The 25,381-nt window shown below is 37.7% G+C and overlaps 2 protein-coding genes across 3 annotated transcripts; one reads left to right on the top strand and one right to left on the bottom strand.

The window, feature by feature from the left end:
- The first annotated feature begins 1,597 nt into the window (after window positions 1-1,597).
- On the top strand, window positions 1,598-6,725 carry LOC139983284 (sodium-coupled monocarboxylate transporter 1-like). The gene is made up of 2 exons (XM_071996746.1): window positions 1,598-2,349; window positions 3,991-6,725. Exons 1-2 carry the CDS (start codon window positions 1,780-1,782, stop codon window positions 5,239-5,241), a joined length of 1,821 nt encoding a protein of 606 aa, XP_071852847.1. The 5' UTR covers window positions 1,598-1,779; the 3' UTR covers window positions 5,242-6,725.
- Window positions 5,719-16,288, bottom strand: LOC139983293 (pancreatic triacylglycerol lipase-like). 2 transcript variants are annotated; one of them, XM_071996762.1, is made up of 8 exons: window positions 15,903-16,288; window positions 12,725-13,117; window positions 11,282-11,368; window positions 9,723-10,006; window positions 8,330-8,561; window positions 7,958-8,094; window positions 7,068-7,390; window positions 5,719-5,938 (listed from the first exon to the last, which is right to left on the bottom strand). In XM_071996762.1, the coding sequence occupies exons 2-7, from the start codon at window positions 12,780-12,782 to the stop codon at window positions 7,091-7,093; spliced, it is 1,098 nt and encodes a 365-aa protein (XP_071852863.1). In that variant the 5' UTR covers window positions 12,783-13,117; window positions 15,903-16,288; the 3' UTR covers window positions 5,719-5,938; window positions 7,068-7,090. The 2 variants fall into 2 exon arrangements, with proteins under 2 accessions (XP_071852863.1, XP_071852859.1); XM_071996758.1 differs by lacking the exon at window positions 5,719-5,938 and having other exon boundaries at window positions 6,746-7,390.
- Window positions 16,289-25,381: the final 9,093 nt, after the last annotated feature.

The following is a 25,381-nucleotide window of genomic DNA, read 5'->3' on the forward strand; positions in this document are numbered from 1 at the left end:
TAGAGAACGCCGCTCAAATACAGCAACCGTCCATTTTGAAATCGCCGTTTAACGTGAGGCGCCGTCCACTTAGAGATGGCCGTTGATACACAGACCGTCTAATCAGAGATTGCCGCGCAAACACACCCAACTTTTCGGGACCCGTCCATTCAGAAATGGCCGTTGACTTAGAAACCGTCGCGACTGAGAAATGGTCGTGATTCAGAAATCGTCCATTCAGAGATCGTTCACTCAGAGATCGTCGTCTCAGACATCGTCCATTTGAGTGACAGCCAAACTTGCATATTTATATCGTGGGCGGGGCGTGAACGTGTCAATCACAGAGTCGAGGTGCGTCGACCGTTCGCACTCGTACTCGTTCATTGAATTTTCAATCACAAATTAAAATAGATCAAAACGATGATATACAACCCAGTAGTATAGTATGCTCTTTTCGCACCCCTTTGGAGGCGAAGGCTGGATGAGGTGGAAAATTTGGGGGCGTCCTTCATGTAGGGTTCGGTGCTGACAGCCCTATGAGAGGTGCGAACAATATGCACTCATTGCATTTAATATAATTATTATTTTTAACTTTGCTTTATCCTATTTAAGTATTAAAAAATAATATAATAATAATAATAGCTTATGAAACTTCATGATTGTTAAAACAAAACAAATGCAAACAAAACAAAACAAAACAGATAACATAAAATGTTGGGATATTTAAAACATTTATTTTCCTTATATATATATTATATATATATATATATATATATTTATATATATATATATATATATATATATATATATATATATATATATATATATATATATATATAGGAATAACGGAAAATAAATGTTTAAAATGTTTTAGAGAAAGGCTGGATCTCGAGTGAGATACAATAATTAAATTATGTAAGTGATTGGAAGTAAAACAGCCAATGTTTGGTTTTTGCAGAGCTTTCGAGCAAAACTAGCTCTTCTTCAGTGCATGATCACCGAAAGTGACAAGGAGTAGCAGGAATTGAAACTATTTTATAGAGAAGATTGTCGGCATGGTTGTAAAGTCAATATATATATATATATACATATATATATATATATATATATATATATATATATATATATATATATATATATACATATATATATATATATATATATATATATATATACATATATATATATATACATATATATATATATATATATATACATATATATATATATATATATATATATATATATATATATATATATATATATATAAGGAAATATTGTACAGGGAGGACGAATGCTAAGTAGGCGTGGCTCAGCATCGACCGGCGATTTGTAAATTGACGATTTCTTTGTCAACGGCTATTTCTGAATGAACGGTTTCGGTACTTCAACGGCGATTTCAAAATGGGCGGCTGTTGCATTTGAGCAACGATCTCTGAGTGGACAGTCTCTGAGTGAACGACCATCTCTAAGTGGACGGCGCCTCACGTTAAACGGCAATTTCTAAGTGGGCGGCTGCTTGCATTAGAGCGGCGATCTCTAAGTGAACGGTTTCTGGGTGAACGACCATTTCTGAGTGGACGGCGCCTCACGTTGACCCTTTCCGCGTTCCATAGAATTATGCCTCGAATGACGCTCCATTGCCAGTTGATTTATAGCGAGATGACCTTTAGCATAAACAGTTGTAATCACAAGATATGTAGGCAAAAAGTTCAGGGCCTCTTTCAGAAACCGTTGAAGGAACATTGAACAATCCCAATGGAAATTTAGATGTGATCAAATCGGTCAGAGAGATTCATCATGGCTCTGAACACGTTCGTGCTAAACGTTTGGGATTACCTAATCATAGCAGGCCTGTTCGTCTTTTCCTCAACGGTTGGATTGTATTATGCATTTCGAGATAGAAAGCAGCAGACGTCCAGAGGCTATTTTCTCGGTAACCGAAACATGAGCATCATACCGGTGTCTTTGTCTATTGTCGTTAGTACGTTGTCGGCTATTACATACATCGGCGTACCGTCTGAAGTCTATAGTCACGGTCCCATGTTTTGGTTAATGTCTTTATCTTACATCATTGGAGCCAATATGATCGCGACCGGTTTTGTACCGGTGTTTTACAATCTCGATGTTACAAGTGTGTACGAGTACTTAGACATTCGCTTTAATAAGCATGTCCGCTATATGGTCATTTTTGTTGAATGTTCTAACATATTTATTTACATGGGGATAGTTATTTATGCGCCTGCGCTAGCGTTAAGCACGATGACAGGATTAAGTCCAACCGGATCCATCTTAGCCCTCGGGCTAGTTTGTACCTTCTACACTACGATTGGTGGCATCAAAGCTGTCATATGGACTGACGTGCTGCACGTACGTATATATGTACAGTATATCACCTTATATGATATTATATGCTAATGTGCATAGCTATAGTCTATACGAATATATTTTATTCATATCGAGAACCTCTCTCTTCATATAAAGCATTTTATATAGAACAAGGTCCATCTATATATGTGAAGAGTGTACATGTGTTATAACCCGTGATTTATTGCCCAGTAATTAAAACCAAGTTTCTGCCCTGACTTTACTTCAAAACTATTTGCTTATTCAGCACTTAAGAAACATGGTAGTTTGATCGATGGGGTTATTTCTGTTTGGGTGTGGGGTGTGTATGTTTATATATGGTGACCATATTTAAAGAGTTGGTTCAGTTGTCATACATGTTTATGTTATATGAAAGAGGACAATAAAAGAAACACAATGGTGGAAAAAAACTGTTCAAATATCTTTTTTCGGTTAAATTAAAGAGATATTCAAGTGTAAAGTTTTATCAGATTGTGTAGAAAATGCTGAAATCTGACTAGCTGTGATGTCACATCCTCACATTCCTGAAAAGTCTTTGTTTTTTTTCTTCTAAATATTTTGTGAGATTTCATGACTTTCAACCAAAAGATATGTCAGGAGATCTCATATTTGTCAAAGGAAGTATTTGAGATTAAACATCTGAAGAATTTTTGATTATATTATTTTCAAATGTGTTAAAAAATGTAAATAATTTTTAAAGAAATATAATAACAAATGTTAAGGAAGTGAGGATGTGACATCACACCCTCACAGTAAGTCTTTCTACCAGTCTTTCTACCAGTTTCAGCTAGTCATTTTCAAAGAAATTTTGATATCTTCAAAGTGTCATATCTCCTTAACAGAGCATGCTATCATGGTAGTTTCTTCACTGTTCTTTTTGTCTTTTTGTGTCCTTTCATACCAAAAAGACATGTCAAACACCTGAACCAATCCTTTAATGTAAATGCCGTAAACCGACGAGATCTTTATTATTTCTCAAGAATCAGTACGTCCTCAGAAGAATTCTATTGTTAAGGGGTATCATTAAGGTTAGGGTACATGAATTTGAACAATGGAAAAAACAATGGGATCGTCAGTCTGAATGTAAAACACACCTGTGTGTGTGTGTGTGTGTGAAGTAAGACAACCCACCAGAAAAGAAAATGCACTTTACGACCGGTTTCAACGTGTCACAGATGTGAGATCATACCATATGAAGATGCAAAGAGAAGTGCATATTTATTTAAAGGGTGTGAAGACTCGCGCAAAAAGAAACGTCTAATGCCGGTTATCTGACCTAGTTTCGAATGAGGTGTAGCAGAAGTGTTAGACTCCACCATCGATCCCAGAAAATATACACACTACTTGCTACCGTAGGTAATTAGACACTATAATTGTACATTCAGTACATACAGCTGCGGCCAATACCCACAGTACAGTGTACAAACGATACAGGGATGGACATCTCAGGTCCAGCTTAAGTTAACAAGGTATCACGTTTCATTACTGTCTGCATTTTGAAGCGACACGAGCAAAATGTCACTTGCAAGCAACAGAAAGTTAACTTTTTCAGATGGCCGCATGCGGTTTGGGGCGAGTCTTCAATGCCTTTAATTAACCCCTTTCAGTGACTTCAATTTTCTCTCTCTTTTATCTTTGGGACAGGCGGCGCTTATGTTCTCCGGTTTACTGATAATTTCCGTCACGGTTTGTTTGGATATGGAAGGTGGAATCGCAGAAGTTTGGCGAAGATCAAAGGAAGGGCAGAGGAGTCAGTTGACAGAATTCAACCTAGATCCAACTTTACGGTATTCCTTCTGGACGGTTATAGTGGGTGGAACGATAAATATCTTATCATTTGCCGGTGCAAAGCAGAACTTAGTACAGCGATACAACTCCTGTAAAAGCGAATTCCAAGCAAAGATGGCCGCATTCATTGGTTTTCTCTTTGTCGGTGTGGTTACGTTAGCTGCTACATTTACAGGTGTCACTATGTATGCATATTACGCCGGTTGTGATCCAATAACAACGAAGAGAGTGTCTCGCCCGGATCAATTAATTCCCCTTCTAATAGTCGATTTATTCCACACGGTTCCCGGTTTACCGGGGTTGCTTATTGTCGGTGCATTCAGCGGATCGTTATCATCGGTATCTTCACTCGTTAACGCTTTGGCCGCGATAACTGGGCAAGATATTGTCAAGACCATCTGGAAAGACATTTCAGAAGAAAGATACACATTGGTCGTGAAAATATTGTCGGCCGTTTACGGTCTATCGGCAATTGGTGTTGCCTTTATCGCTGCTACATTAGGTGACGTCATCCAGGCAATCCTGAGTTTTGGAGCGATATTTGGTGCACCTGTCTTAGGGGTGTTTTCTCTGGGTCTGTTTTGTCCAAGAGCTAACTCCAAGGGGGCGTTCGTCGGTCTCTTATTGGGGGTGGCAGTTGGTATCACTTTGAAAGTAGGCTCTGGATATTTCCCTCAGTCATATTCAGCCCCACCACTTTCAGAGTCAGAATGTGACGTCATCACTATGCCAACTTCTGCACTTGCGTATTCATGGTCAAATACATCGCATACTACTGCGATCAATGACGGAATCAGCCCGACACTGTCAATAGAGAAACAGCGCCACCCGGTTACCGAGATATTCTCCGTCAGCTACCTACACTACAATACTATTGATTGGTTAGTGACCATGGTGGTCGGCTTAATAGTCAGCTACTTGAGCGGTGCGACGGATCCTGCCACCCTCGACCCTAAACTATTAAGTCCAGTCGTTTTGAGTGTATTCAGTTGTTGCTGGCCGAAAACTGGAGGCTCGAAAATGAACGACCGTAATCAAGATCAACATGAATACAATATGTCCGTCACGGATAATTCTGGGGGAGATAAAAATGTTGATATAGCCTAGATACAATAAATGTTCCATCTTAGAAACTCTTGTGAGTTTCGGTAATGAGATAGGTAGCGTATTAATGTATCACTATCTTAATATTGTTTCTTATCACATAATTCATCGGCTTGCATTATAGTAAGTATATATAACCAGGCTCGGATCGATCCATATACAGAGGTGGTGCACATCATTTTTTGGAAACTGACCCAAACTTCAACATTTTGATGTCAATGAAAATTTTAAAAGTAACGCTTCCATGGATACATCAGACATATATTTGTACTATATAATATTTACCCTGGAAAACATGTATAGCTCTCAGGTGTGTTATAAACACATGACTTCAAGTGCAAAAAATTCAAGTGCAAAAACTACAAAATACAAAATTATTTTGCTTATTATTTTATTCTCTCTCTTGATGTTATATGTACAAAGGCTTGATCAAAGCTGCATCCGGATATGATAAAAGCATTTCATATTATATCATAGAATATCAAACAACTTCAAGAAAAGATGACAAAGTTAAAAGCAAATGAAAAAAAAAAATTAATTTGAAAGACAACAGTAAAACATTTCAAAATTAATCACCAAAGAATAATTGACTCAATAGACCTAGTTTATGTACAGTAATAATATTGATAATTATGTTAACATTTCACCAAAATAACGAATAAGAAAGTTAATGCAACAACAATAACAAAAGCAGCTACGAAAATCTCCAAGTTTAAAAGATTATAAAAGCTTGTCCTACCATTGTCCGGAATAATGTTTTGCCAGTCAATAATCACACTAATTTTAAACAAATGTTTTACTCAAATGTTATAACAAGCGATCGAGGAACCACGTCCATTTCCATTTTTTTTAAAGGCAAATTTCACAATACATACATAATAGAATAATTGAAATTTCAACTTTACCTGGCCCTTTGCCAAGGTTCGGTTATTATTTTATTATATTTATATTTTTTTTATTCATTTTATAAAGGTGGGGGGGGGGGCACCTATATGATTTCCGTCCCAGGGAATGGTATAGTTGGTTCTCTGAGGGGTTGATATTTGGGTGAGAGGGATTTAGATGCAAAATGGTGCTATCATTTCCATTAATTTAATTACATTTTTGTAGTACAAGCGTTCATTTTTTTGTGGAGTGTGTTATCAAATGTAAGCCATTTGGAAGAATGTCTGAATTTATCGAAGCCCCTCCCACATGCCCATTGCGCACCATCTTCGCTACGGCCCTTGCTGTTGATTGAAGTTGTTTTTAAAAGCTTGATATCAAATGAATTTAATAATCCTCTTACTTGCCAAGTTACTTCAATTTTAGTTGTGTTGTAACTGTTCGAATGTCATACTGTATGTGCCACGTGAAATCTGCTTGCATAACGCTATACTCTCAGACTAACTTAGGACTACACAAGAGGGTAACGGGGTGTGAGTAGAAAACATATTTCAACTCAGTCTTAACCTGATACGATTTACTCCCCCCCCCCCACCCCAACCATGAATATATAATGGAGTTCCATGGAAGATTGGATTTACCTTCCACCAAGGCCACACAGCCGCATAAAAGCTAAGGTTCGAAGTTTGAGCAACAAAGACGTTGTTTACATGTACAACAGGGTGTGCAGCAAATGTATATTGCATCAGTTATCGATCAGACGTTGAAAACCGTTCCCGCGGGTAACCACGTAACAGACGACATGTTGTACGTGATTAGGGACTATGCTACTGAAGAATACCACTGTGATTGGTTCACGAAGACAGCATGTTGGTAAAATTCATACACACGTTCCTTTCCAGAGTTTTTTTAACCTCGATCGATCGAAGTCGCTATAGGTGTTCAAATTCTAACTCGTTCGATTCCCTCAGTACCTTCGAACACAGAATGGACTCTTTCGATGTGTACTGAGAAAGAAACTGCCAGCGTACGATGTGTTATGTAAGTAGTAACCCATAGATGGACACGCGCCCTCCTCGCAGGGAGTGCAGTCGCCATGGCGATAACTGGTCTCGTTCGAACAGATGACGCTGTCGAAGTGACACGATGGATTCATCAAGCTTTCGATGAAGTAAGTGTAGGATCGAGCATGGTTACAACCAATCTGCCAAAACCGACAGCCAGGCTGGTCGTGGCCTCCGTTGGGATAGAAATCGCAATCACCAATCTAGAATAGATGGTAACAAATTAAAGTTACAATGTCGTAATGTGAACACGATGAGCGACGATGGCTTAAAGGGGACATATTAGTTAGTTTCAGGTAGAAAAAAAGCTCTCGCTCAGGTAGAAGTTAAAGTAGAACATTAAATAAAGAAATGAAGATAGTCGGTTCGCAAAATGTCACCTATCGGCATCCTGACAAAAAAAAAAGCGACAGAGAAAGGGAAGCCTGTGATATTTCTCAAGTTTGAAATGAGCTTTTATCCTCTTTTAATAATCATATACAGCTCGCTGATTTCGTCATTATTTTTCTTCTGTAAACATCGCCCTCTAATAAACAGAAGCATTCCTGGGTCCCAATTGAGTTGCTTAGGAACTGACTTAAACGTCTTTGTGTTAAACTCACTTATTTCGGTCATTTTGATTGATGATTCTACGATGTGCAAAGAAACTTTTTTTTATCAAGAACTTAAATTGGAATGGCAATGTAAAACTCTAGCGTTGAAAATAAAGTTGCTTTAACTTGTTTAAGCCGCAGATCAGTAAAGTAACCCATAAAAACAAGTTTCGTTACCCTTTGAGCGATTCCAATCCCATTGCTTTCAGCAGTAGATGAATCTGTATGAATAGCGTCCACAAACAAAGCGTCTGATTCATCAAGTCTACACTTCGGTTCAGTTCCTTCGAAAGCTGGTCCTGCAGCGTCTAGGGCTATGGAGGTGAAATACGTATACTGTTACATTGTGTGAGGAGTGAAAGTATTACCCCATAATTACATGGTGATATCATAATTCCATGGTGATATCATATAGGTCCTATATATATATCATGTCATATAGGCATCGCTGCTGTTTTTCTTGTTCGGGCGAAAGGCGGCCACCTCCCGCACATCATATTACCCCTTATTAATCTTTACTCAATGATCAAAAGTACTGGTAACTTATACCTGTTATTCGCCCGATCCCTTGCAAGAATTCTCCAGCGTAGCCGGCAACATGTGCCCCCAAACTGTGTCCAATAATATGAACATCGGACAAATTGCAGCCATTTTCTTCTGTTAGACTGTTAATGAGTAGCGCCACCTCTCGACCGACTACTCGAATGTTCTGTACTGCTTTCATATAGTTAAGTTCATCAGCGCCCTCATACCAATCGACCAAAACCATCGTCTTATTGACCTGTTTGGGAAGGAAAGAAGAGTAAAAAATAAAGCTTGATTCTTTCCTCATCATTTTGTTTGATGGTAGTATATCCAAAAGTCAATCGTTCGAAATCCTTACGAATTTGCGAGTTATTTCATATTTCGAGAATAAAAGGAACATTTTGCTACTTTAGGAAACAATCCAAAGAGAACAAAGCACTAAACTTATTTATTTGTTATAGTCAAAAAAAAAAAAAATACAATCTCATGATTCTTCCACATCTGCGCAAGAACAGGCTAACCTAAAGGGAGTGAAGACTTGCGCACAAAGAAACGTCTGATGCCGGTAATCTGACCTAGTTTCGAATGAGGTGTAACAGAAGTGTTAGACACCGCCATCGGCGATCCCAGGAAACACACGCACAGCTTGCTACCGTCGGTAATTAGACACTAGTGTACAGTCAATACATGCCGCTACGGTCAATACCCACAACACAGTGTACATATAGCAGGATTGGACATCTCAGCAGGGAGTTGTTATGGAACTCCCTGATCTCAGGTCCAGATAAAAGATAACAAGGTATCACGTTTCATTAATGTCTGCATTTTGTAGCGAAAAGTAGAAAACCTCACTTTCAAGCAACGGAAAGTTAACTTTTTTTTCCGAGGGCGGCACGCGCTTTGGGGCGAGTCTTCAATGCCTTTAAGTAATTAGAAGTCGGTAGGATATCCGCACAAATGTAACAAGAAGTTGCTCACAAAAACACACTAACAAAATATTCATATAAATTACCTGTTAATTATAATACATTACAATATTGACATCCGCCCGATTCATATATCAGCAAAGTAAGTTAGCCAATTATATACATTATGCGCCAAACGAAAGTGCTGCGCAGGCCATGTCGATTAGTGTGGATGTTTACAATAGAAATACCTGTGTTAGATATGGTAAGATTATATAAGCAATATAGGCCGACAATAGTGTTTTGCATAACATGGCGACATTTCGTAACTAACTTATACCGGCCTCAACAAGTTTCTATATGTAACAAAACCATGCCTGATGTATTCGATTCCACAAAATGACACATATATATCTTCTTTTTGTTTCTTGTTGCCATATTTCCCGTTTAATAAGTGGTGAAGTAACAGGTAAAAAAATGAAAATAACTTCATGTTCATAAAACTAACTTACATTTGTCAATATAGCCTTGGAAAGCTCCTGTATCCATTGTTTCTGACAACTTTCTCCCCAACCGTGTATGATTATTACAATTCCGTCTGTTTCATTGATCCCAATTGGTGACAACTTGTCTGTTTCATTTCTTTGAATAATGATTGACGCTGGATGATACCTGGAAGTGACGTAGAATGTCGTCATGATTTCTTCTGGTTGCATTGGCGGGAAGAACGCTTGGTGGCACTCCAATGTATTTTCAAAACAGCCGAGTTCATCGTAGCACACTTCACTGCACCACCCTGTGAATCAAACATGAATACGAGTAAAAATGTAATAATATTTGGGAATAACGGGATATCCGTTTACTATTGCTATGTTAGCCGTGATCAAAAGATGCCGTAGTGCACGCTATACTTCAGAATGTGGAGTAGGGCCGGCCAGTTGGTAAGATGGGAACTTTCAGTACCACGGAATAATTAAAAGATAAAGAATATTAAAGTTGTTGATTCGTTTCATTTTCGTACCCACTTCCGTTTCATCTCTTCCCCTTCTCTTTACCTTAACGGCTCCCTCCACCCCTAACCTTCACTTGCGAATATCACAAGTTTTTCGTGCTCGTTCTGGAACTGCATCCAACCCGATGGAGGATACATTTGGACTGAGACAGAGCTGGCCGTTTGCTATATGCAGGAATATGTTTCTTCTCATGCATTACGTAACATGCATGTAGTGATGTGTAATTGGTTGGGAAGCAGTTACGATATTTACGGTAAAGCCTTCTGTCCCATTCCGTCACCCATATCCTATAACCCACCTCCCCGTCCCCACCCCGACCCCGAACCCTCATACCCGTACGTGAAGTCACGTCATACTACGTGAAGTCACGTCATACAATTAAGATCTAACTGAATACGAGCTTTATCGATAAATGATGTACATGCGGCCTACTCAGGTTTGCTCTTTGACATTGTCCACGTTCGTGCGTAACGTTGCAAAACCGTGTGCACTCCTTTGAATCCCCAACTATTTTTTATTAGCACCAATCCATCGGTTGATCGTTAAAAGATAGTAACCCGATCAAATCTAATACGATAAATATAATGCATAGCCGTGAACACTAAGTCTGGACTGATACTAGAAATTAGGCCTACCTATCATGAGATCAGTTTATCTTTAGGGAAGAATTTGTTTGTTATGTCATATCGTCGGAAGTAATTTCTAACCATGCAATGACGCTATTGCATCCTTCGTTTGCATCGTTCGATGATCAATCAAATATCGAATATAATGTACCACGATACAGATGTGGAAGGAGCACAACTGCACATATATGCATGGTACGGAAGTATTCGACGCATCTCACAGATATGATTATGTGTAATAAAGAGTTGCGAAACTTCAACCGTAAACACGTACAGAAACAAAGACTTATCTTCCAGAACTTTCAAAATGAATGCCGTTTCAAGAACACAGTGGTTATAACGCCGCTAGAACCGATACATCGGTCGATATCCGTGTTGAAATCACAGCCATAACTTAGGACAAAATGGATGTTTATATATACTTCTACTCACCAATCCAATGACAGATCTCTTTGGTCCAGTGCGAAAGGCCCCAGTCTCCAAAGTGAAACCAGCCGGTAGATCCAGCAGATACGTTGTCTGAAAATAAGTAGGAAACATTGGTTCAAACGGCTGAATTACATCTACATTACCACCCAAAACAATTCCATGTTTCTCGATTTTGTGCTCATTCTTTAACAAATGTAACCCACCCCCCCCCCCCCCGTAAAAACCTCTTTTGTTTCTACCCTGAACGTGGCACAACTAGGTGGAGTAAGTACAAAGAAACATCACCACCCCCACCCCCACCCCCACCCCACCCCCACCCCCACCCGAAAAATAAATAAATATAAAACAAACACAAAAACAAACAAAACAATTCAGACAATTTGAAATTTACGTAATGTTTAAACAAGTTATATATAAAGGCTATACGTAATATTCCAGAATATACAATAAAAAGATCAAAGTTTTCCTCCTCTCTCCAGAAACAGTGAACTTTTAAAGTTTATGTCTTTCACCTAATTTCAACATTTCAAATATGTTTGAACGATAAAGAAATTTTCTTCAGCTGGTGGGGTGGGTGGGTGGGTGGGTGGGTGGGGTGGGGTGGGTGGGGTGGGGTTGCATCTCGAGTCATGGCAGTGCTCCTATCCTACTTATTCACCGGAAGACCACTAAATTAAAATATTTCGTTTCTCTTGAAAAGCGCGGCTCCGAAGAATCTAGAATTTATTCTTTTCCTCCTTGCTTTTAACACCTCCAGTTTCCAAATTGCAATTCCCTGATCACCATAAAAGTATGTGTATATAGGTTTCATTTTAAAATAGCAATTCCATTATATGACTTCAGCTTAACCCTTTACTTTCCCTCTCCCTGCCCCTCCCAGTTTGTTTCTGTCCCATAACGTGGAGATTCTCCTGCGGGCAGGGCTGAACAATAATATTCTGGTCAAGATAAACATTTGACGGTTTACAATGTTAATACTACCGTCAGTGATTAAGTATCAAACGCAAACTTTGTGTAAGAACATATTTAGACCAATAATAATAAGAAGTTATATTCTTGCGTTAACATTTATGAATGTCTAATGTTTACCATTTCTACTGTTAAATGTGAAATATAGATAGAATGCTGAAACATCATCAATTAACCTGTGGTTCAAAAATATCGCTGTAGGAGAGATGAAATACAAATACTAAATAGTTTTACAAAAATAAAATGTTAAAGTGTTACATTAATCCTGTTTGAATAATAAATGGCTTGTTCAGAATAGAAATCATAATGACAAGAATGATAAGAACAAAATACCTAATTCACATGAAGGAGACATGGGGGGGGGGGGGTAGGGTTTTGGGCGTCGGCGTGGGCGTGGGCGTGCGAGGAATATATAGGAAATCCGGAAAATTAAAATTTATTTGCATGCAGTACCCATGTCTTTCATTTCGTACTTACCGAAGGCGTGTGAACTCAGTATAATGACGAGTGACGTAACGACGACGGATACCCTCATTTTAGGATGATTTTAAGCATATAATTATCGTTCGTAAAAATTTGTTTTATTTTCCACAGTCACGTGACACAGCTGTCGAGAGCTCCTTCTCGGAAGTTCGGAACACGTCTTGTTGCAGCAACTTATCTTCACACGTTAAATTGTGTTTATATCTGTGCAACGGGTAATAGGTATGACCAAGCGGTGTAGCTATGGATGTGTTCTTATATGCCAGCTATAGTAATATGTATGGCCGTATCACGACTGTACAGGGATGGTCGTGGCATGTACAACTGCACGTGGACCGTTGACTGGTATCCTTCACTGGTATCGTTGCCCGTTATAGTCCACGACGACTGTATACAGAGAACAAAATGATTTCCTTTGTCATTTGTAAATTAAACAATCTAGCATAAAGTTGATTTTCTTCATATTTAATTTTATTTAAATCTTATGTATACATAAAAAGTGTTAATTGTCAGTTATAAATGTTAAAAAAAGTGCACGTGACAATATGGTTATGACCTGAATCGTGATACATTAGAAGGGGGAGGAGGGGAGGAGGCGGACGGGGAAGGGGAGGGGGAGGAGCGGAAGGGGGACTTTTCAATCTAATCTGATAGCGTCGCAAAGAATATCAAATCTTTAAATATTTTGCTTTGTTCCCGGTCCTTTTTCTGTTGTTACTTATTTATTGATATTTTACTATTCTTTCTAATTTCATAGTTAAATGCCGAAAAGAAACAAAGAGATTTTTCTCAATCCAAAAGAATTTGATTTCACTTCCATGTTAGCCTATATGCTTACAGTATGTTATCGTTGTATACAGGGGCATCAATCCCGATTGAAAAGTGTGAAGGGGAGGGGGGGGGGGGTGAAAGACTCACATCTAGAAATCGTCAAGTTTGCTTCTGTTTTGGTCCCTGGTCATAAATATTTCTAACAAAGGTCACATGTGACAAGTGATTAGACTTAAATTAAGAAAGACTTATCTATTTAAAATCCGGGTGTTAGTTAGGGCCTTTATGATGGTTAATGAACTTGAAACTGAACCTAAACACGGAAAGATTCTTAAACTTTGCACACAATAATTAATCTATGTTGTTATACAGATGTCTACAACATGTACACATGGTATCATAAGTACACTGTTGGATATCTGAGCACATTCACTTTATCGGAAACATAAAAAACCTATAAAATAAAGATACTTGGCATCAGCTAACTTTATCATAAATAAAATATTTTGTGAACATATGTACGTAACTGGTTAACTAGAACTTGAGGTATAATGAGTAACATTGTTATAACAACAACATAACTAGCAGCTCAGCACCCCAGACTTAACATCCTAAATGTATCTCAAAACTTCTATGAAATATATAATTATCTCAAAAAATTAACTATCATGAGTGGCATTGCTAACTAGACTGAATGCATAATATAATGTACATATAGTTTTATATTGCTTGTATACGTTCAATACAGCATTTATAAAGCTTGTGGAACTTGATGTATCACGTCTGCCATCTAATTATAATAAAGAGTGAAGCTTTTCTACAAACGTTACAGATGTTAAATGGAGTAGGCAGTGGCCTACATGAAATATATCTTGCCAAGGATCTTGTACAGCTCTTTCACCTTTGTCTGAAGTAGACCACAATATATTTAACATTCAGTCGTCTTAATCTTAACTCAAAATGCTTAGCAGATAACCTCATTTAACATAAATGAAATTCGTAATTGTTAATTCAACCCAGTTGAAAAGTTCTATTCTTCATCTGGGGGTGGCGGGGAGGGGGCGCATTAACACTACTAATCTCATAGCACAATGTTTGGGCTCCCATTATGAGATATACGACTCGTTATGGGCCTGATAGGCCTAACGCCTACACGAGTCAGTCACGAAACCTTACAGGGGATGGGGGGGGGGTTGATATTCTGTCCTCCGCCCTCCGCCATTGATTGACGCCCCTGTATTGAATAGTTCTCTTAATGTGACATTAATCAGTTTGCTTGATGACTTTAAATGACAGAATGAAAGCTTAAAGTGTTTAGTTCTGAGTGCGACACAATCTGTTGTTATCAAATCATGATCGTTAAAGAAATGATCAGGTAAACATAGCATATTTTTACTTTAGCGTACACTGACAACACCCCCCCCCCAAAAAAAAAACAAAAAAAAACACAACTTATACTTATGGTTTGCATAAAATTAGTACAAATTTACATTAACTTTGTGGGACACAACACAAATTACATTGTAATTGGAATTGGCCACTCTTAGCCCCAATTCCCCTTACATCGCGACTGTTACCGTATGATCATGAAAATGTTACCTTAAGTAAGTATCACTATTCTATTGGAAAGGGAACAGATACTTTTTGTTTTAGAAAAGTCACACAACATAGATCCTAGGCACAAAAAACCGAACAACTAAACTAATCCGCTCTCAACCCCAATCCCCTTACATCGGGACTATTACCGCGTGATCATGGCGTTGCGACCTCAAGTGAGTCTCACGAACCCCTTGGAAAGGGAACATATAGAACAAAAGATCCGGATTAATGTACTTCGGAAAAGATCAAAAACTACATACATATACATATATTTTACATAGCGCATAGCTTTGATTTACCATACAACTCATGAGAGGTCATCAATGTGGGTGTACAATGAACTACAGAGGCAACCCTATAGGGATATAGCCTAATCTGATACGAAGACTATTTATTCTGCTTATAAACCCAGTAGGGATTATCCAACACAGCCTAATCCCCCGAATATGCAACAAATGACCTTAATAAAGTACATATTAGCTCTTCAAGTATCTAAGATGGCTCCCGAAATACTTCAAGAATCCACGTACCCTGACCAATAGTCATGCTGCGTTACTATAAGTTAAATATTTAAATTACTACATTAAGCCAATTCCACCCCCCCCCTGCTCCCTCCCCCACCACTCCCCAAAAATCACTTCAATCAACTTCAAGATTTTGAGCAAACTTTAAGGACAGGCACATATGCCCTAATCTGCTCGTCTCCTGGTAAAATTCGAAAGGTCACAAAAGACCCTTATGGTGCAATACAGGTGGACGAACAAATCTTCTTATAATATGAGGAAAAGTTAGAATAACTCACCGTGTGTTTGACAAAGGGGTGAAGATTTCTTTCGCTTCGATTCTTTTGGCAGTAAAACAGCGTTTTCTTCGGTGATTGATTTCGTCAAGTTTCTTTTCGTTGTTTACCATTCAAGTTGCAACCGTAAAGTCCAAGTCGTTGTATCCTTAGTTCTTCCTTATATAACAAACGGTTATGAAACCTAAGTGCTCTGAAATATTTGGCAGGCTAATTGCTAAATTCTGTTTGTTGTATTAAAATGAATATTTCAAGTTCGTCTAGAAAAACGATATAACAAAGATGTTTTTTCCGTCTCGGAGATTGGATAAAAATGGAACTGTGATTCGAATTAAACTCATTTGAATCATTTTCTCAGCTTTGTCATTATGCAACAGGCAAGAAGTAAAACAAGGGGGTGAGGGAGTGATAAAAAAGCCCTGATAGTGCCACGTGACTAAAATTACGTCACCACATTGGTCGTGATACAGCTATGCATATTCATAGAAATTTACCTTCCTGTCAAACTTCCTATGTTGAAATATGTTCCATTTCTGACATAATGAATAACCGTTAACTGTTAATGAATAGATTCCTCCGGTAACCAGCGGCAATGTAATAGGATGCTATCAATCATACCTTGCTCTCCTAAAGTTGTCTTTACATCAAAAGCAAATGCGCAGACGACAAAACGATACGATTTGATTGGTCGAAATAATCTTTGCCTACTATAACTTTTTACATCACACATATTAATTGACAGCCCTGTATATGATTCCATTGCCGTCTCTGCACTGACACATTAATTAGGACTACGAATCGCTTAAAGGAATATTCACTGAAATTAAAATTGATTGCTTAACAAACTTGCTGCAAAATGTTCTGTAGCTAATTTTGGTGATACCCATCTCCATCATTTTGTATTGCGAAGATATGAATCGTTTCAAATTTGATATATTTTGTGAATGCATCTAGCGAGAGCAGCATGATTGATACCGCCTGGTAATACGGCTGAAAATGTTTTTGTGTGTCTTAATATGATGTAATTCATTTTTCCACTAAGTAAATATATCTTTATACAAAACACTTTCATTCGTGAAATTCTAAATACAGGGATCATTGGCAACTTGAACAAACATTCCAAACGTATCATATTTAAGGACATACTTTTCAAATGTTAAGTTGAGTTATTACGATTTATAAGCAAAGTTTTAACATTAACATTTAGGCCTGCACTGATGACCTGATGTCAACACAGATTTAGCCTTAAAGGAGCAGTCCAAAGATTTAACTTTTTTTTATAAAGGTGAATAACTTGAAAACCGGAATAGCTATAGACACATTAGTGGCACTAAACACCTTTTCTTTTTTCCTAGATTAATGATATCTCAAGAGGAAGATTCTGCCTACAAGTTATACTTTAGTTGGGTAACACTTTCCAGATCTAGACACCAGTTTTCAGAGATTCTGAACTCCAAGAAATTTGAAGGAGCTTATGAAATTGAATTTAAATGGAGTGCGGGTGGGGTGGGGTGGTTGATGGGGGGTGGGAGCAGGACCTCGAGATCACAGGAGGATGGTAGAAGAAAGGAAGGATGGAAGGAAGGACATATTAGGATCGGGGGACCGGGAGAGAAAACAGGGAGGAGAACCTACACGGTAAACAAGTTCATTTTAATTGGGTTCAATTTGCGTCTCTTTCACCCCAAACTTCAGTGACCTTGTTATAGCTATGACAATACAGGAAATCATGTTAATTCAAAGGAGACAGAACGAAGACAATTTCTCTCTGTAAACAAAAAAAGTTAGCTGCTACCCATCTGTTTTCCTGAGATTAGGTCCATTTCGAGGTAATTATCATAAGTGTAGGAAGTATAACTTGAGACCGACTGTTAGGCAGTCGCCGAGTTTGTAATATACACAGCAAAGCATATAGTGAGGATTTTGGCATCCCCAAGTTTAGCCGAGATGAAAACAAATGCTTATACTTTTTGAGAATAACTTCCAGACGTTTCTCATTTGGTTCTTGAACATTGCTCATTGTTTCAGCTGATAATCTGATGACAGACAAAAAAGCAGTTATCTTTAATATAATCATCTTCCTGTTCGGTGGAAACCCCATTTCAAAGTCGTGTTCCCAACTCAAGATGCGGTTGATGTTGACGTCCAAATCCTCCCTGTTTCTACAGGAAGTGCGTCACAGCTGCCGGTCTGTGACGTCATCAAAGTAGTTTTTTTCTAGAATAATCATACTTGTTGAATTATTTTTGATTATGTAATACATTTGAAATGTTCTTTTTTTTCCTTAATTGTCAGTGTATTGTGTATTTGGACTTTCATATTTAATGCAACTTTCCTTTAGAAATGCTATATGTTTAATTTATGAGGAGAAACGGTGTAAATGTTATTAATTGGGGAAAAAAGACATTTACAGTTAAAGATACCAGACTCCTTTACGAAATATCTTCAGATAAAAAAAAAATCATATTTTTCACAATATTGAAATGCTATGAAGATATGGTTTAACCTCAACTCTCTCAAAACTTGCGTTAATTTGGCAATCAACTTCAGTATATCTTTAAGTTTAGATGGTAAGATTATCCCAGACAAGGTTAATATATAATTATATCAGTGGCCATTATCGGACTTTGTATATCATATTTACGATAATAATAACCTATATGAGACCGTTAAACCAAGAAACAAACTTGGGTTACCAAAAAAAAGTCGGAAGTGTTTACATTTCGAAACGAGACTCAGTCGATTTGATCTTGACAACTTATTCAACGTCATTATCAATTTCCCATGAGCGGATAATATGGTTATCTATGAACATAATGTCAATATACCGAAATTGTATGGATCATAACAATAATATCCTATCATTTAATAGCATCTGTAGATACATTAGAGCCCGCTATAGGAGGTATATTAAGATTGAAATCTCTATGACTCATCTTTTATAACAATGACTTCAGAAAACAATTCGTTCCAAGCCACTAAAGCCGGCCGGTTGCGTGTCATTATTAAACTTATATAAACTTATAGTGAACTTCCCATCTCAGAATAGTTTATTATCTTTTCTTATTACTTGTTTATACGTTTTATGATAATGTAAGCAGCTTGTTTCTTCTTTCTCGTATCATATTAGATTTTAAACATAGTTATCGGCATACATTTATCCCTTAAATTGCATTCTTAAAGTCAACACATCTTGATTATAGTTGCCAAGGTAATATTTATCCGCAGGGAATTTGCATATATACAAGCAGCAATCCGATGCAGGAAATTATGTTGCGTAGATACGAGAAAAAAACGATTATCCCTGATTGAAACTTGTACCCTTCTTATCCCGCCACCTTTCCGTCCCTCCTCTCCCATACCCTCCCGCTTCCTCCACCTTTCACACAATCTCTTTTCCTTTCTCTGTCTCCCGTCGAAATTGAGACTTTGTATGATGTATCGTGGATATTATCTTTTCAGGACACAGAATACCAATTCGTTTGTCATAGCAAAGCTATAGTCCGCCATAGTAATGACTCTAAGAAAATGTTTCCTTCACACAATTCCATCAATGTTATGGTTCTCCCACCCGTCTGATCGTGATGTGAAACCAAATCAAAACATATTTTCTGTCATTTCAGGGGACAGGCCGACAGGGAAGGTGGGAGGGGGGGGGGGTTGTCAACTTAGATAATGTATTATTTTGTTTTACCCATCACAGTCAGGGAGGGCATGATGAATTGGTGTTTGCTTTTCCTTTATACAATACCAATGAGCAGAACAATAAAAATCGATGCTGTTATTCCTAATGGAGTGGGAGACAGCTATTACTTCAAACTCTTTTAGTGAATAATTCAAACTTTTGCCCTTTATTATTACTAATACAGACATCATTATTACCTGAAGAGAATTTACATGAAAACTTTTAATCGCCTATAAAACAAAATGTCAAATTTTCAGCTTACATTATGTAAAGAACACTGGGTCTATTTTGTGATAGTTTAAAATTTGTTCCTTGACTGTCAATCTCTTCACTTATACTTTAATGTAGTAGACCTATAAGAGCGCGAACAATCAACACCTACGTAATTTAAAATAAATGATGGTTTATATATATATATATATATATATATATATATATATATATATATATATATATATATATATATATATATATATATATATATATATATATATATATATATTAATTATAAGCATGCAGATAAAACACATTCATTACGTTACTAATGGTGAAAAATGGCAAGCAATATTATTCCTACATTTTAATATCCGTCGGATAATAACCATAACGAGTTGAAAGCATGTATGGTAGAATCTTAATCGATGTTTGCGCTTCTTTGCAGCATAGCAATATATATATATATATATATATATATATTCCCCATATATCATGTTATAATTGCTCATTTCACATCATTATGCAAATAAATACCTTTTTTAATAAATTTTGTATATCTATTTTCACTTTCAGAATTTTGTTAGATTTTTCATAAGGTAAATCATAAACTAGTCATTAAATTTACTATCATTTTTCATATCCCACTCAATGAAGCAACAATTTTTTTTAATCGAAAATAACTACGAAAGGCTTTTATGCTTATGACTAAGGGCTATGTCTGTTCCGTTTTGATGTTTCGAAATGTCATAACAAATGTTAACGTGTGTTTTTATGGCGATGCTCATAATTAAGGATTGAAATCGATAATATTTCAGCAATCGTTATAATGCCATTGACCCTTAAATTTCCATTCCTTTCGTTACTATCATAAGACAAGAAAAAGCCGCAACGGTATTTTCTGTATCTTTGTAAGTATATCAATTGGACGCATCAATTACATTTATACTAAATTCGACGTTATGTCAAATATGGGGAATTGATTTCTTTTCGTATATTTAAAGTAAATGTTTGCATTATATTTCCCCACCACGAGCAAAACATGACTCCTACAAAATATAAGATGTCTGTTCAAGCCACCGGCATAGGACATTATTATATCACTGAGTGGACTTTTAGAATCATCATAAATTCATGATGTACATTGGTGGGGATGTATATATGAAGGACTTTTCTGAAAGGCAGAAACCCAGACCAAATTCATCCATCCATCCATCCTTCTTTACCCATACTCATGGCAAAAGGGGTTCAACCCCTTGAACCCCTTCCCTCCCCCTCCTCCCGACCAACAAGCCAGACATGGTCACAATATATGTTAATTACCTCGTATGTATCTTCACAAAATAACGATATCTAAAACAATGATAAATTGTCTAATATAATTTTAAAATAAACCATTGTGCGTCAAATTTTGTTTGTCAAAAAGTTACTATAGCTGATTGCAAACTTGTTAGCGACAAGAAAGATATGCTTGGATGCTCTCATGACAAAACAAAAGGGAAGGGGGGGGGGGGTTCTAACTTAAATGGTTATACTAGGTTACCTGGGATCCGTATTTATATCATTCAAAATTGAAATAAATTTCCCCCAAAGTTCGGCAACCGTAAATGATTGTTATATGTTGCTGTACTTTGGCGGAGGAAGGATTGTATGGAGTGGCAAATCCACAATGTTTTGATATAGATGTTATTTCTGATATGTAAACATTTGCTTCATTATTCAACATATATAACAAAAACACGGGGATCGCTTGAGTGAAGTGTGGTAACGTAATGGAATTAAAGTGAGGGCAGTATTTCTCTTGTGACGACACTCCTCGGGTAACAATGTCCAGAATGGCCAGAATCTGACTCGCTTATTGTCAGGAAATATCCGATTTTGTGGATACAATAAACAAGACTGATACATTTACGAGGGTAAATATGGCCTACTCTAGTTTCCCCCTCCGAAACATAAGTGTCTTAATGGGGCCTTGTAGGAAATATCAGATGATACTCTCACAAGGGGTTTCCCCTGACGTCAACAACTTCACAGTGAATAGTTTAAGTGAGCATTTGTGAAAGTAAGTAATAATTTCCTCCGTTTATCATAACAATAAGTCGTTTCAGGTTAAAAAGTCCACGTGGGCATATATAGAGAGCCTTCAGAGGAGGGGAAGGGGAGGGGAATGTAAGGGGAGAGAAGTGTTATTTAAATAAAAAACATGAACATGTAGTGTTAAAATTACGAGAGAATATTTGATACAGGAATCCTCCGGCATGTTTCATTTAAACAATGGTGGCGAAATTTGGTAAAGAGAAATTGAGAATTCATATTCTCTCTCAGAATGAGAACAGTTTGGGGAAAGATGGGGTCTGGTATTTACCTCCACTATCATCAGTACATGCTTTGCAACTTCTGATAAGGGGGGGGGGGGCGAGCTTGTCACAAATTGGCTATTTTCACTTCCAATAGAAGATAATTAATAGGATACTTTAGAGGGAAATATGTTTTTGGCAAATGGAAGCGGAAATTATCCTAAACAACTCTGTGCTTTACTGTTGGTACAAAACGCGCCAATTTCAATATCTCAAAAACGGTTGGTACAGTAGGAATTGAATGCAAATTTCACCAGGATGGTTAGAATGTGTTCCGCTTTCATAGGTCAAACATAACTGTTCCTCTGGACTATCCCCTTAAGGACCATCTACTGACGTCATACTTTTTTTCACATGTATCAGAAATGATAGTTTCCAGGGCGACGATGGATGATGGATGTACACAACTTCGTAAATGTTCATAATCTGAAACTTGAGTTATCCCAGGCCTAAAGTGAGGATGGGTCAAGGGGGTTAGATCCCAGGACCCGAAGTTAATTTAGGGGGCTCAGGAAAATGTAGAGGATCCGGGATTTGAAGCACAAGGAATAACGTATTATCACAATATACTTAATGTAAAAAGACGAGTTTCAAAATGGGGGCCAAAGTGGCATAGTTGTCCCAGGGTCTTGCAACAACAGACCAAGGACATAATAATAGGTGAGGAATGGGTAGGGGGGAGAGGCAGGATGTTCTTGAAAACTTTACAATTTCTTGCATAACTAATATGACTTTCTTCTATTCCGTGAAATGGGACCCTGGCGAGGACGGGGGGGGGGGGATATGGAGTGGGGGGGCTGCGTGAAAAGGGCAACACACTCCATCAAAGAAAAAGTAACACGATCGACAACAAACATTACAAAGAGAGACGTTTTTTGTCTACAAAAATACATTCAATTTTTTTGGACCTCATTTCAAAAAATGTAATAATTACAATTGGATGAGATTCACTGTTACAATTAAAGGCACATGTTTAATAAACGCATAGAAGGAAAAAAGAAGAAAATAAGTAAGCAACAAACAAAGTCTCGGGATTTGAATGATAAACGATAATGATTGGAAGAAGAGGTAGCAGAACAAAGAAAGAGAAAAAAGATGAAGGTACTGAATATTCATAGAATTAGATAACACGAGAACCAATCAGGGGCTCTCGTTAATACAACAAAGTTGGTGAAGACTTAAAACCAAAAACAAACAAAAATCTTCTGTCTTGCAGATAACTGTTTTTTTTCTCCATATCTTTGAGATAATACTACATTTTGGAAGAAATTTGGTCACTTTTTTTTCAATGAATTCAACTCTCATATCAAGACAAGAAGCTGAAGATACACCATCAGCAGGTTAGGTCATAATCGTATCCTAAGTCCCCCAAAATTCACTGAAGATGCTAAAACAAGGGCCTGTGCAAAGTCACAATAGACCGATTGTTTGGGCCATAAAACAGACAATTACAAGTGACTGTTACGCTCTGTAGGGTTCATAGTCTAAGGGGAGTGGTGAGGCGCATACGTGTCCCCCCTCCCGACACCATTTCACCACTTTTTGATATCACACATACACAAGAGTTGCACACACTGGCAATATTTATGCTTTGTACTACACAAATGCAGATGAAATCATAGCACCATTTTTTGCACCAAAGCCCCAAACAAAGTTTCTCAATAGACATGGACACCCCTTAGATCCCTCCCCATGGCAAACAGGAGCCAACATTTGCACCCCATCTGCCCCCCCCCCTCTCAAAAAAATGCAAGCTCAGGCTACAGGTTTGACAGTCAGTATGTAATGATGATGAAACCCTTTCTTTCAGGATTCTCATATGCAGATTAGGCTATGAATATGTAAATCCCCTAGAAAAGTGCGGTAAGCCGAGTAACACAAATATTTCACACATCTCCTGTGACCTAGACGGACAAGCGAACACTGCAGTCCCAGTTTAAAGCAGATTTGCTGGCAAGGTAAGTCTAACTGCAATCAACCCACCCCAACTGCTTTCCAACCTTGTTAACGAAAACAACAATAAAGTTTGAAATATCGATAAAGTCCAATTGTGAGCGCCCTCCCAGCATCCATGCTTGCAAGAGGCATTCTAATACACACAATCATATTACAATCCCTCATGTACACAGAGAGCGACACAGCTGTACATAGAACTGTGCATAGTACGATGCTAGTTTATAACTTGCCAACCACTTACACACACTCCTCCCCGCTACACACTATTGGAAGACTTTCTTGACTAAACTGAGACACAATCCAACACCACTGTATCAACTATGCCCAATCTTTCAATAACAAACTCCTTAATACCCCAATCGTGCTTCACAAGTGTTCTTACAACCCCCAATGCACCCATTCCCTCTTTTTCACTCCTTTATCCCTTATTTTTACCTCTCGTATCCACTCATTGAGCTACCAACTCCTTCCGGATAGTATCCGGATAGTTTCCAGATAGTACGCCATCAATTCATTTGGATCTATTATTCATCTGCTCTGTATAGAGCAGTTTCTTCATGCATATCTGACTCATTACTTTCCATATATTTCTCACGATCTTCCCTTCCCTAACCTCCCTCCCCCACCCCCCTTATGTGGACCCCATCCTCACCTAGACGTACTATTCTTCTCTCTCATCCTAATCCAAGGCCTCGGTCCGTAATTTTGCAAATCTTTCTGATTTTACAATACATGACTTCAGTACCGAGTAAAATTTTCCTGAAAATTTCCTGGAAAAAGTTCCTAGTCACAACGTTTGATATTCTTCCTCACCCATCAATACCTTGTAAGTTTCACTACCAATAGAAAGAAGGCCCCAAAAGAGTGCAAAAGAAGCAAATATTGCCCACAAAAGACAAGCAAATTCTAATAATTCGTTGAACGGCCAGCTAGACTACCACGACTGTTTAAAAAAAAATATATATATGACAACTCGGTGGGTTGAGGTAACCGTAAAATGGCAAAGAGGATAGTGCTAAATTTGGTCACTCCTGAGAGGTAAATGAAATACTGGTAAAAAATAGAGAATCGTGATATACAAATTGTTTGGTCCATAAAAGATGAGAAGCGGAGCAAAAATAATAATTTACAATGGGTAATACACCCACCCACCCACCAACCCTCCCACCAACCACCCCTCCCACCTTGGACCAAATTTGGTTGATCGACGGATACAACTTTGAGCGATAATTCATGGATGCGGCAGTGAGGAAAGAAGTTTTATCAAATGT

This window comes from Apostichopus japonicus, chromosome 2 (genome assembly GCF_037975245.1).
Source record: "Apostichopus japonicus isolate 1M-3 chromosome 2, ASM3797524v1, whole genome shotgun sequence".
Classification (NCBI taxonomy): domain Eukaryota; kingdom Metazoa; phylum Echinodermata; class Holothuroidea; order Aspidochirotida; family Stichopodidae; genus Apostichopus; species Apostichopus japonicus.